The sequence below is a fragment of the Capra hircus genome, chromosome 18 (assembly GCF_001704415.2).
Source record: "Capra hircus breed San Clemente chromosome 18, ASM170441v1, whole genome shotgun sequence".
Classification (NCBI taxonomy): Eukaryota; Metazoa; Chordata; class Mammalia; order Artiodactyla; family Bovidae; genus Capra; species Capra hircus.
The window spans coordinates 40,333,423-40,347,223 of record NC_030825.1 but is presented as its reverse complement, the minus strand read 5'-3'; the positions used below and the strand labels follow the sequence as shown (position 1 = coordinate 40,347,223).

The 13,801-nt window shown below is 43.4% G+C and overlaps 1 protein-coding gene and 1 non-coding gene across 2 annotated transcripts in view; both read right to left on the bottom strand.

Moving 5' to 3' along the window:
* PKD1L3 (polycystin 1 like 3, transient receptor potential channel interacting) overlaps nucleotides 1–13,801 on the bottom strand; it is an 82,097-nt gene that overhangs the window by 27,171 nt on the left and 41,125 nt on the right. Inside the window, exons 17-21 of the mRNA XM_018063159.1 lie at nucleotides 11,294–11,496; nucleotides 10,405–10,604; nucleotides 9,512–9,692; nucleotides 7,956–8,148; nucleotides 7,627–7,861 (exon numbers count right to left, since the gene is read on the bottom strand). Coding sequence (XP_017918648.1) covers nucleotides 7,627–7,861; nucleotides 7,956–8,148; nucleotides 9,512–9,692; nucleotides 10,405–10,604; nucleotides 11,294–11,496 — 1,012 coding nt within the window. The remainder of the gene's footprint in view (nucleotides 1–7,626; nucleotides 7,862–7,955; nucleotides 8,149–9,511; nucleotides 9,693–10,404; nucleotides 10,605–11,293; nucleotides 11,497–13,801) is intronic.
* Nucleotides 6,270–6,342, bottom strand: TRNAG-CCC. The gene has a single exon. It is a non-coding gene; the product is annotated as a tRNA-Gly (tRNA).

The window sequence follows — 13,801 nt, the reverse complement described above, 5'->3', positions numbered from 1 at the left end:
GGCAGGTATCTGAGTTGGCTCCATCCTTGGGAATTATTATTGGTCACACCATGTGGCAACCTGATCAGTGATCAAACTTGTGCATGACACAGTGGAAGTGTGAAGTCTTAACTACTGGACCGCCAAGAAAGTCCCATTCTTGGCAATTATGAATAAAGCGGCCATAAATATTCACAGAGTTTTGTGTGAATATAGGTTTTTATTTCTTTTGGGAAAATACCTAGGAGTGAAATTACTAAGTTATATGGTAACTGTATTAATTTTGCAGGAAACTGGCAAACTGCTTTCCCAAGTGGCTATGCCATTTTCACACTTCTACACAGCCTACCACTGATGAATGTGAGTTCCCAGGTACTCTGCGTCCTCACCAGCATTTAGTATTATCAATACTTTAGTCATTCTACTCCAGACAATACTACAAAGCCACAGTTATCAAAACAGCATGACACTGGCACAAAAAACAGACATATGGTTCAAAGGCACAGAGTAGAGAGCTCAGAAATAAAGCCACACACTTATGGCCAATTAATCTACCAAGGAGGCAAGAATACCCAATGGAGAAAAGACAATCTTTTTAGCAAGTGGTCCTGGGAAAGTTGGACAGCCACATGTAAATCAATAAAATTAGAACACACACATAGAAATAAAACTAAAAATTGCTTAAAGACTTAAGTAGACATAACATCATACAACTGTTAGAAGAGAACATAAGCAAAACATTCTCACATAAATGGTACCAACGTTTCCCAAGGCAATAGAAATAAAAACAAAAATAAAATAAATTGGGTCTAGTCAAACTTCTAAGCTTTTATACATTGAAGAAAACCATAAATAAAATGAAAACAACAAAAAAAATACACCTACAGACTGGCAGAAAACAATTGCAAAAACTGTGACCAATGAGGGATTAATCTCCAAAATATACACGCAGGTCATACAACTCAGTAACAAAAAAAAACAACCAATTATAAAATTGGGAGAAGACCTAAATAGACATTTCTCCAAAGAAGACATACAGATGGCCAACAGGCACATGAAAGATGCTCATCATCACTAATTATTAGAAAAAGGCAAATCAAAACTATAATGAGGGACCACCTCACACCAGTCAGAATGGCCATCATCAAAATGCTGGAGAGCGTGTGGAGAAAAGGGAACCCTCCTGCACCATTAGTGGTAATATAAATTGGTGCAGCCATTAAGGAAAACAGTATGGAGGTTCTTCAGAAGACTAAAAATAGTGTCACTGTATGATCCAGCAAACCCATTCCTAGACATAAATCCAGACAAAACTCTAATTCAAAAAGGCACATGCACCCCAGTGTTCAAAGCATTTTAAAATTGTTCTGGCTTAAAACTCAACATTCAGAAAACTAAGATCATGGCATCCAGTCCCATCACTCCATGGCAAACAGATGGGGGGAAAAATGGAAACAGTGAGAGGCTTTATTTTGGGGGGCTCCAAAATCACTGCAGATGGTGACTGCAGCCATGAAATTAAAAGACACTTGCTCCTTGGAAGAAAAGCTATGACCAACCTAGACAGCACGCTAAAAAGCAGAGACATTACTTTGCCAACAAAGATCCATCTAGTCAAAGCTATGGTTTTTCTAGTAGTTATGTATGGATGTGAGAGTTGGACTATAAAGAAAGCTGAGCACCCAAGAATTGATGCTTTTGAACTGTGGTGTTGAAAAAGACTCTTGAGAGTCCTTTGGACTGCAAGGAGATCCAACCAGTCAATCCTAAAGGAAATCCTAAAGGATGCTGAAGCTGAAACTTCAATACTTTGGCCACCTGATGTAAAGAACTGACTCCTTGGGAAAGACCCTGATGCTGGGAAAGATTGAAGGCAGGAGGAGAAGGGGACAACAGAGGATGAGATCGTTGGACGGCATCACCGACTTGAAGGACATGAGTCTGAGTGAGCTCTGGGAGTTGGTGATGGGCAGGGAAGCCTGGCGTGCTGCAGTCCATGGAGTTGCAGAGTCGGACATGACTGAGCGACTGAACTGACTGAAGTTCACAGCAGCACTGCTTACAACAGCCAAGATGTGGAAACAACCTACATGTCCAACGACAGATGAATGGATGAAGATGTGGCGCATGTTCACAATGGAATCCACTCAGCCCTTAAAGAAAGGATAAAGTGATGTCATTTGCAGCAGCAGAGATGGACACAGATTATCATGCTGAGCGAAGTCAGAATGATGCCATACCAGTGTATCACTTATATGTGGAATCTAAAAAACGATACAAATGAATTTATCTATGTAAAAGAGAAACAGACTCACACACAGAAGACATATGGGACCTCCCTGGCGGTGCAGTGTATAAGAATCCACCGGTCAAGGCAGGGTACACGGGTTTGATCCCTGCTCCGGGAAGATTCCACATGCTGTGGAGCAACTAAGCCCATGCATCACAACTACTGAGGCTGCAAGCCTAAAGCCCATGCTCCACAGCAAGAAAAGCCACCACAATGAGAACCCCGTGCACCGCAAGGAAGAGGAGACCCGGAGCACCAGGACCAGAGGAAGTCCGTGCAGAACAACGAAGGCCCAGGGCAGCCAAAAATAAATAGAAAAAGTATTAAGAAGAGAGACAAGACATATGGTTACCTGTGGGGCAGGGATAAATTAGGAGACAAGTTAAATTAGCAGATGCAAACTGCTGTATATAAAATAAATAAACGGGGTCCTATTCCATAGCACAGGAAACTATATTTAGTATCCCATAATAAACAATGGAGAAGAATATGAAAAAGGTTACACATATAGTGGAATCATATTGCTGTATGCCAGAAACTAACACAACACTGTGAATCAACTATACTTAAATTTTAAGAAGTGTCTTTCATGGAACAAAATGTTTAATTTTGATGAAGCCCTATTTATCAATTTTTTCTTTTCTGAATTGTGCTTTCAGTAGCATTAATATAAAAGAACTCTTGAAATGCAAGGAGATCAAACCAGTGAATCCTAAAGGAAATCAACCCTGATTATTCATTGGAAGGACTGATGCTGATGCTTTGATACCTCAGCCACCTGATGTGAAGAGCCAACTCACTGGAAAAGACCCTGATGCTGGGAAAGATTGAAGGCAAAAGGAGAAGAGGGCAGCAGAGGATGAGATGGTTAGACAGCATCACTGACTCAATGGACATGAATTTGAGCAAACTTTGGGAGACAGTGAAGGACAGGGAAGCCTGGTGTGCTGCAGTCCATGGGGTCGCAAAGAGCTGGACACAACTGAGTGACGGAACAACACAAGAACTCTTTGCCTAACCTAAGGTTACATAGATTTTCCCATATGTTTTCTTCTAAAAATAGTTTTATATAATTATTCTTCTACAAACTCTTAGACTATATAATTCCTTATTAAAATTTTTAAACATACATAAAAATTGGAAGATACAAAAGCTAACATTTCACAGTATATACTTTTTTGAACCATTTGAAAATAATAGACATCATGACATCTCATACCTAATTAAAGGTAGTTCTCACTTTGCATAGCAGTATAGGATGGATACTGCTCCTCCTCCCATGGTTGGAGGAGCCTGGTGAGCTGCAGTCCATGGGGCTGCTGAGAGTTGGACACGACTCAGTGACTTCACTTTCCCTTTTCACTTTCATGCATTGGAGAAGGAAATGGCAACCCACTCCAGTGTTCTTGCCTGGAGAATCCCAGGGACGGTGGAGCCTGGTGAGCTACCGTCTCTGGGGTCGCACAGAGTTGGACACGACTGAAGTGACTTAGCAGCAGCATGGGATCACATAAATGATCTTGCAAGCTGAAACTGTGCAAGGTGATCTTAATCATCCGTGGGGAAAATTATGATTGTTCTGTGACATCTAAAAATTCAGGAGACTTCCCTGGTTCAGTTGTTACAACTCCATGCACTCGAAGCAGAGGGCCTGGGTTGGATCCCTGGTCAGGGAACTAGATCCTGCATCCTGCAACTAACACCTGGTACAGCCAACTAAATTAAGAAAAAAAAATAATAAAGACAATCTTCTACCTTAGGGGGAAAAAAAGGACTCATGTCAAAACATTAAAATCTCTTATTGTGGGCTATAAAGGTACAAGGAAAAATTTTAAAGCAGCAGAATTAGTATGTAATTTAAAACATCAGAAACATTAAGAATTAAAGTTATTTCTTGAAAAATTTATCAAGACTAATTTGAACAATGCTGTCCCTTCCTCTTCTTGTGTAAGTTAGAATTTGGGGACAGCATCTTTTCTATCCGTTTGGTGAACTGTCATACTGTTTTAAGTTTGCACTAGTTTCCAGCCTCTTATCCTTTCTGCTTTCAATGCTGTGAAATACCTCCTAGAGTTCATTTAATATTAGTTGTTTTTTTTTTTTTTTTTGGCTAGTGTTACTTCCTCCAGGATGTCATCATCCTTTTCCTCATAACCAATTTCTTTATTTAGGTTGGTAAGTTCGACTTCACTAAATTCATCTGGCCGGTATAGCCCCCTGAACACATGCAATCTTCCTACGGCCAGCTGCTTCTCGGACAACTCCATTCACATTCTATTCAAATTTCACTTTGCATTATCATGTTGTTAACTTGCTGCATTTTGGTCTTTTTTGGCCCAATGCCTCTTTCCGTTATCCATTTTATGGTCAAATGTCACTGTTTATGACTGAGAGACAAGAAAGTAGCCCAACTCCACAATTTGCTGTCTGTACATAAACGGGATGCCCAGTGAGCAGCCACCCAGGCTTTGAGATGTGACAGGACTGGTCATGGATCATGAGAGACACCTAAAAATACATGTTGTGTACGGAGTGAATCACGGGCTAAAGGTCTAGTAGTAGCTGGCATTTTATGTAATCACTCATAGCTGATATCCCATGCTGAGATTTGAACCGTCTTGCTGGCAACTGGTGTTATTTAACTGAACCATGGTGACTGAAATTCATGCACAAACTACAACAGTTCAAGGCAAGGACTGCCTGTTTTTAAGCATGTGCCTCCTAAAAACTGGAGCTTCCCAGGTAGTGCTAGTGGTCAAGAATCTGCCTGCTGATGCAGGAGATGCAGGTTCGATCCCTGGGTCGGGAAAATCCCCTGGAGAAGGAAATGGCAACCCACGCCAGTATTCTTGCCTGGAAAATCTCATGGGGTTTTCCCAACAAGCTACAGTCCATGGGGTCACACAGGGTCGGACATGACTGACACATATGTGCAAGGTTCAAGGCCTCCTAATAATCAGGCCATTTTCATATCATTATGACACTTAAGGAAATGACCAATAACTTCCTAGTACACTGTCTGATCCATATTAAAAATGGCTCATTTATTTCACGGACCTAGAACAGCCCTCCCTCATGAACTTTTCTCTTGTAATACTGACTTTTCTAGCTGAAAACTAGCTTTGTATTCACAGTGATACCCCCCGAAGCGTGATCCATGGGTGAGCAGCCATCACCTGGCAACCAGCTGATTTCAGGACCTTGGGCCCCACTCCAGAACTCCTGTCCTCCATTTCGGCGTGTATCTTTTTAAATTAGTTATGCCTGGAAATAGTTAAGACCTTTCCGCAAATTCAGTATTTGTTTCCAACAATGGAATTTTTTAGACGGTTTAATTACTACCACTCCTCTTAACTGGATCTACTGTCTATTTTCCTTTATGTTTTGCATTAAGTTTGATCATCCTGGTCCATTAATTTGATTCTCAATAATGACATCTTCAATTCAAAGCCTGAATTCTTAAAATCTGCAAATCGCCTTTTTCATTTCCGCAAAGTCTTTCTCTGTGTGTCTGCTCTAACGGAATCTCTTTGAGAGCTCCTGTTATTGTCTCTTACCGCAGTTTTTATTTAAGGTCTACCCACTCCTTGTACACTGTCCATCTTTTAGGATCAGTGCTTCTCAAACGGGGCTCTTCTTTGGAATCACCTGGGAAGTTTGTGACATTCTGGGCCTTGGATCCCATCTCCAGGGATTATGATTTGACTGGTCTGGAGAGAGGCCTGGCACCAAATGTTTCAAAAGCTCCCCAAGGTCTGCTTGTGGGTTCTTAAAGCATAAGTAATCCTGTCACAAAAATTCAGAATGTTGGAGACTCTATAGGACATCTTGGTTTCTTCACATACATTGCAAGAAAAGTAGCAAGAACAGAAAATGAGGGAAAGAGATAAAGGGATGAAGAACGTATAGATTACTTATTTTTTACAGTCTCTTAAAGAAAAAAACTTATTATTTATTTATTTGGCTGCACTGGGTCTTAGTTGTGGCATGTGGGATCTAGTTCCCTGACCAGGGATTGAACCTGGGCCCCCTGCATTGGGAGCTCAGAGTCTTACCCACTGGACCACCAGGGAAGTTCCTAGATTAAGAATAAAAATGCATGAGACAGGACTTCCCCGGTGGTCCAGCGCTTAAGAATCTGCCTGCCAGTGCAAGGGATACGAGTCTGATCCCTGGTCTAGGAAGATCCCACATGCCACAGAGCCACTAGGTAGCTGTACCACGACTACTGAGCCCACAGACCTCAAAGAAGAGCCTGTGTGCAGCAACAGAGACCTGGCACAGTTAACAGTCAAAATAAATAAATCAAAAAACAAACATGCGACAGAGCAACTCACTGCAACACAAGGACCTTATTTAGATCTTGATTTGAACAAAACAACTATAAACACTTAGGAGACAACCGGGAAAATGTGAACACTGATTGGATTTTTAAAACCTGTAGCAAAATACACATCACGAAAAACTTACCATTTTAAGTTTAAAATACACCTTAACCATTTTAAGGTGACCAGTTCAGCAGTGTTACAAACATTCACACTGTTGTGTAGATGTCAGGAAATTGTTATTTAGGTGTGATAATGGCTCGTATTTATGTTTTAAAAAGAGGAGCGTTTGTCTTGAAAATACACAGGCTAAAATCGTTATGGATAAAACGATATAAAGTCTGGTATTTTTTTTCCAAGATAGATGAAACAAGACTGGCCATGAATTGTGGGGTAACTGCTGGAGCTGGGTAACAGGAATTTAGGGTTTATTATACTACTGCCTACATGTTTGTGTATGACATTTTCCTTAAAGTTTAAGGAAAATGAAGATTTTTTTTAAAAGTAAGTTTTCTTACTTAGTAGTTTATTATTGATTTTTTGTTTGCATGCGTGCTAAGTCCCTTCAGTTGTGTCCAACTCTTTGTGACCCTATGGACTCTACCCGCCAGGCTCCTCTGTCCATGGAATTCTCCAGGCAAGAATACTGGAGCTGGGTACCAGGCCTTCTTCCAGTGGATCTTCTGGACCCAGGTACTGAACCTGGGTCTCCTGAACTGGCAGGTGGTGGGTTCTTTACCACTAGTGCCACCTGGGATGCCCTATTATTGATTTTTTAACTTGTCTCTCATAACTCCCCCATCCCTTTCTGCTAAATTTCTACCAGTCTTACCAGTTCTCCTTAGTTTTTTCCACGACTACTACACACACACCCCTAACAAATTTTACCCTGTCCATTTCTGTTTCTTTTTGTTCTCATCAAGTTGTTAGAACCATGTGGCACCTTGGACTGACACCCACAGACCTTGGTTTCCCAAGCTTCCTGCAACTATAGCGCTTCCTCCCATGCTGGAGTGACAGTTTCTCACGTACCTTTGCTGGCTGGCTGACGAAGGTGTTCTGAAGCAATGACAGTATCATCGAAATAACCCAGCTGGTGGCTTGGTCTTTGTTCAGTTCCAGGCTATAAAGTGCTGTAAAGAAGGCTGAGGCCAGGCTAGTGACACCCAGAAGGAGCCAGCAGAAGTATGTCAACCACCTGTGCCAGCCTTTAGAGAGACGCTGCTTCCCTTCTTCTGGGCTCAGGATGGGGAAACTGGTTGCCTCCCTTAGGAACAGAAGTTGAAGGAATAACCAACCTAGTCAACAGCTGACAGAGAGGTTTAGGAAGACGACATGTAAAGCCCAGTGGAGTGTGTTACCTGGATAGCCCTTGCTCTGTGGGAAGAACATGGGTTTCCAAGAGTTCCTGGAGTTTTTGCAGTTGGTGGACTGCATCAAGGAAGTCACTGGGGTGATCGGCCTGGGTGGGACTCAGTGTCTGTAAGTGAGATTGGAGCCTCTGCAGAACTCTGAGCAGGTAACTGCAGAAATGATGGTGGTTTTCAGGAACCACTGAAAATACAGCCCAGGTTGACATGTGAACGAGTGGAAGATTTCAAGGAACAGAAATTCTTGGTAGAAACAAGCAATCTGTTAACTGATGAAAGTGAAAGTCGCTCAGTTGTGTATGACTCTTTGCGACTCCATGAACTATACAGTCCATGGAATTCTCCAGGCCAGAATGCCTGAGTGGGCAGCCTTTTCCTTCTCCAGGGGATCTTCCCAACCTGAGGATTGAACCCAAGTATCCCACATTGCCAGAGGAGTTTTTACCAGCTGAGCAACAAGGGAAGCCCAAGAATACTGGAGTGGGTAGCCGATCCCTTCTCCAGTGGATCTTCCCAACCTAGAAGTTGAATCAGGGTCTCCTGCATTGCGGGCAGATTCTTTACCAACTGAGCTATCAGGGAAGCCCCCTGTTAACTGATAATGAGGTTAAATTTCCTAGTCAATGAACACTGAAGAATACAGAACTGTATTCTCTGAGCAGGCTGGTATATTTGCAACAATTTGTAAAATCCTATATTACCTTGATAGAGAATCAAAGTAATTTTTAAAGCTAATTGAGTTTTTTCACCAGAACTGCAGTACATGTGAACCCCACTCTAGCACTCTTGCCTGGAGAATCCCATGGACGGAGGAGCCTGGTGGGCCGAAGTCCATGGGGTCGCTAAGAGTCGGACACGACTGAGCGACTTCACTTTCATGCATTGAAGGAAATGGCAGCCCACTCCAGTGTTCTTGCCTGGAGAATCCCAGGGACGGGGGAGCCTGGTGGGCTGCTGTCTTTGGGGTCGCACAGAGTCGGACACGACTGAAGCGACTTAGCAGAATATAAATGTGAATGGGAAGTTGCTCAGTCGTGTCGGACTCTTTGCGACCCCATGGACTATAGCCTACCAGGCTCCTCTGTCCACGGGATTTTCCAGGCAAGAGTACTGGAGTGGGTTGCCATTTCCTGCTCCAGGGGATCCTCCCGACACAGGGATGGAACCCAGGTCTCCCACATTGTAGGCAGACGCTTTACCATCTGAGCCACCAGGGAAGTAGAGTGCCTAGAAGGCCCAAACATCATTCCATAGAAGAAAGAGAAATGACACTTTCACAGCCTCTGACAAAGCAGATGAAGTATGGAGGAGTCTGAGACAGAGGACATTTTTGGTGGGTTTTTCTTTTAACCTTTACTTTGTAAGACCAGATATGCTGTCTCAAAAGCTCTGAGAGGTAGCAGAGCTGTCTGCCCTCTGCTGGGAGTTTAAGGAAATGAAAAAACAACAGAAGGTGGCATCCTGCCTGTTGATTATGCTGAGAGCGTGTCGGGTGTGTGGAGTAGGGGCAGATAAATGATCAGATCCTAAAACTTACTGAACTTTACCATTTGCCCAGTAGGGTCCTGCCTGCTGGGGACAGCCTGGATGCTCTAAGTAAGAACAGATGAGGCCGGACAAAAGCTTCAGCAGCTCGTTTATGCTGTCAGAACGCCATGAAGATGGTTCGCACTCTGAGAGTAGGTACATATTTCTCCTGAGCAGGAATCCCACAGTTTCCTTTAATTCCTGAAAGTGGAACCAAGAGGGGAAAAGTCAGTTTTACACTGAACTCAGGACTGGGAGCACTTACAGACAGTCATGAGGTGGTTTATCTCCTCGGAGGGGCATATGCCCAGTGTGTGGGCATGCTAAGTCGCTTCAGTCGTGTCTGACTCTTTGCGACCCCATGGACTGTAGCCCTCTAGGCTCCTCTGTCCATGAGATTCTCCAGCCAAGAATACAGAGTGGGTTGCCATTTCCTCTTCCAGGGGATCTTCCTGACCCAGGAATCGAATGTGCGTCTCTTAACTTAGCCTCCTGCATTGGCAGGTGGGTTCTTTATCACTAGTGCCACCTGGGAAGCCCTATGCTTAGTGTAAACGACCTCAATTTTTCACTTTCTCTATCCTTTTTCACAAAGAAGTCACCTCACAGTAGCTTCAGAACTAGTTTTAGGAGAGAATCCAGGATGAAAGAAGAAGAGTTTGAGCAAACATCAAAAGACTAAGACATATCCAGAGCAGGGCATTCTGCACTCACATCAGTGCTGAGAACACTCCAGAATCAAGAGAAAGAACTGGAGGCAGGATGACGATGGCGCAGGGCACAGGGATCAGAGCACAGCCCTATAGCGAGCAGGGCTCTGGAGCCTTGCCGGAGAGCCTTGTTCACTGGCCTTCTCCACCACGCTGGGGAGGGCAGCATGACGTCTACCTGTGAACTCTGACACCACACTCACCTCAACCACCTCCGTGAGAGAGAGAGGCTCTGAAGAAGCATCCGAGAGGCAGGAGGCCTGGATGGGAGGAAAGACAGGCAGAGGCTCCTGTGGTTGGATCAACGGGAAAAGCCGCCCGATCACAAGACTGATGGGGAAAAAGATGACTGCAGTTTGGATGCTGACGAGCAGTTCAGACCAGGTCACAGCAAACGGGCCCACTGGAAAAAAAAAAGCATGACATCAACCCTCATCCTTAACCACTGAAATTGTCTCCGAGACACTCCTCTCCCAGGTTTAAGTGTCGTTTTAAAATTTACTTTAACTGGAGTATAATTGCCTTACAATGTTGTGCTAGTTTCTGCTGTGCAGCAATGTCAATCAGCTGTGAGTATACATTAATATATCCCCTCCCTCCTTGCCTGCCTCCCACCCCTACTCCCATCCTGCCTCCCCAGGTCAGCACGGAGCCCTGAACTGAGCTCCCTGTGCTCTCCAGCGGCTTCCCACTAGCTATCCAGTTCACACGTGGTACTGTACACGTCAGCTACTCTCTTAGCTCATCCTGCCCTCTCCTCTCCCCCGCCACCAGGTCCAAAGTCCATGCTCTATGCCCTGCAGTTTAAGTATTTATTTACCAATTAACTATGATTATCTAAGGATAGCAAGTTATTTCAACAGTCAAGATCCTGATGTGTCTCTAAGGCCATTTCATTTGTTAATGAGTGAGATCAATGAGAAAATGTGTATTCTAATGTTAGAGTAAATGAGTATTCTCATTTAAGAGTAGAATTAGATGAGTACTCTAACGGGAGGGCAGCAGAGGAAAAATGAAGGCCTGTCGTGACTCTGTTTCTAACTTGGAAGGAAGGAATGGAGTGTAGCAGCAACGGCACACGGCAGGGCTCACCCCGAGCTTGCTCATCTCTCTTGGTGGTGGTGCTGTTCACTTTCCAGAACATGACGTTGATGACCATGTTGCAGAGAAGGAGGGTCATGTAGCAGGTGAGCCGCTGGACCCTCGTAAACTGGTTCCAGGGGTGTCGAGTTGCGACTGAGAGCCACAGGCAATCCTGGGTGAACTTCTCTATGATCATGGAGGAGAACAGGTGTCTAACAAGATAAATCAGAACAAGAAATGCATAAGATTTCACTCTGAACTTGCCCTCGTTTGAGATGTGGTTCAACTGGCGGCAAGTGACATATCAACAGCTCGGCCACTGCTCAACACTTTTGTGAAGAAGCTTTCAGGTGACACGGTATGATTTTTGCTGCTGTTGTTGTTACCATAGGGTGAAAGGTTTTTGAGGATAAGGGTAACTTTATGAGATTTTAAAACTAAAACCTTGTTTTGGCTTTACCAGAGGTTTTGATAAGTCTTTTTTATTCTTGGAAAATTTGCATTAAGCTTCCACTCAAGATAGGGGCTTCCCTGGTGGCTCAGATGGTAAAGAATTTGCCTGCAATGCAGGAGACCTGGGTTTGATCCATGGGTTGGGAAGATCCCCTGGAGTAGGAAATGGTAACCCACTCCAGTATTCTTGCCCGGAGAATTCCATGGACAGAGGTGCCTGGCGGGCTGGGGTCACAAAGAATCTGACATGACTGACTGACTAACATTTTCACTTTTTCCACTCAAGATAGTTATAAGGTAAGGTAAACTTATATAAGGTAAACTCATACTTGGAGAACCTTCTCTACTCTCCCAAGAAACTATAAATACAATATAAAAAGAAAAATTAAAAATATTAGCTGGGCTTAAAAACAAATGTCTCTGAAGAAGAGGCATGGGGTGAGAAACCAGATGGTAAGTGGGGGAGAAGGCACAGGATTCTGAGCTCCAGGTTTGGAAGAAGGCATACACAGGTCAAAGTTTGATTCCCAGAGAGTAACTGAAACTGAAAGTGATCCATGGCGGGAGGGAAAGAAGGGCGACTAAAGCCAACCTCACTGCCTGCAGCCAGGGTTGAGGCTGGAGCTCACGGAAGAACTCTGCAGAACCGGAAAACTACCACAGGGCTACATGTTTGTAAGTAGGGAGGCAGGTGAGAGCGGGCAGCCCCTCGACCAGAACACAGCCAAGAGACCCACTGGCTCTGACAAGGTGTGCGACAGGTCCTTTCATCCGTTTCTCTGAGGAATAGGAGCTTCGAGATGGGGTCATAAAATAAACCCTAGTTCTAGACTAGTGATGTGAAGGGCTGCATGAAAAAGATCGAGAAAAGATTAGTCAGGGATATGTGGAGAAGGAGAGAGATGTTGAGATTTAAAAATGAAACCAACCTACAACCCCAAATTCCTAAACATATTTATAAATCTAATGCTGAGAAAGGCAGCCAACACAATATTTCAGTCCAGAAGAAACTAATTTTGTGGGACAGTCTGACAAAAACTTTAAGTGTTTCAGGTTGCTCAAAGATACAAGTAAAGCTACAAAACAGAAAGAGACTCACAAACTTAGAAAATGGTTGCTGGGGGAAGGGATAGTGAGGAAGTTTGGGAAGGTCATGTACACACTGCTATACTTAAAATGGATAACCGACAAGGACCTACTGAACAGCAGATGGAACTCTGCTCAGTTTTATGAGGCAGGCTGGATGGGAGGGAGGGTTTAGGGGAGAATGGATACATGTATATGCATGGCTGAGTACACTGGCTGTTCACCTGAAACTACCACACATTGTTAATCAGTTTTATCTCCATACAAAACAAAGTTTAAAGTTCTATATATATATATATATATATATTAAAAAAAAGAAAACGTCAGTTGCTACTTGCATTGTAGTGATTGTTTTGTTTGCTACTATGGTATCCCCTGTCTCAGCAATTTGCAGCAAGATCCAAAGGCCTTAAGGGGAGGCCCTGTGCTTTAGAAGAAAGAATCTTCATTCAGTAGGAGAGGGGATAAGACCTGAGCCTCTGCTGTTTCTTATGTGCTTCATCTGGAGCAAGTCAATTTAACCAATCCCTGCTACCTTTTATACACCTATGAAATAAAGAACTTGACAGGAAATAATGACATAAAAATGATACAAGGAATAATGTTCACTTCAAAAGAATAAAAAATGATGAAAAACCCAGAAATAAAATAAATTTGAAATCTTAAAATGGAAAAATATGGTCCTCAAAACAAAATAATTAGGAGAAAGAGACACTGGTTTAAGAGAAAATCAGTGAACTGCCACAGACAAAAAAGATATGTATGCAAGAGAGGCTTAAAACCATGGAGGAGCGTTAGAGAGACTTTGCACACAGAGAGGGAATGTCAGAGGAGCAGTATTTTCAGAAGTGACATTTGAGAATTTCTGTTTATTGAACACATGACTCTGTATATCAAAGATGCATTTTGGGACCCCCACCTCCGCCCCACCCGGAGGTCTGATGGTTAAGACTCCAGGCTTCCAGTGGTCAGGGAACT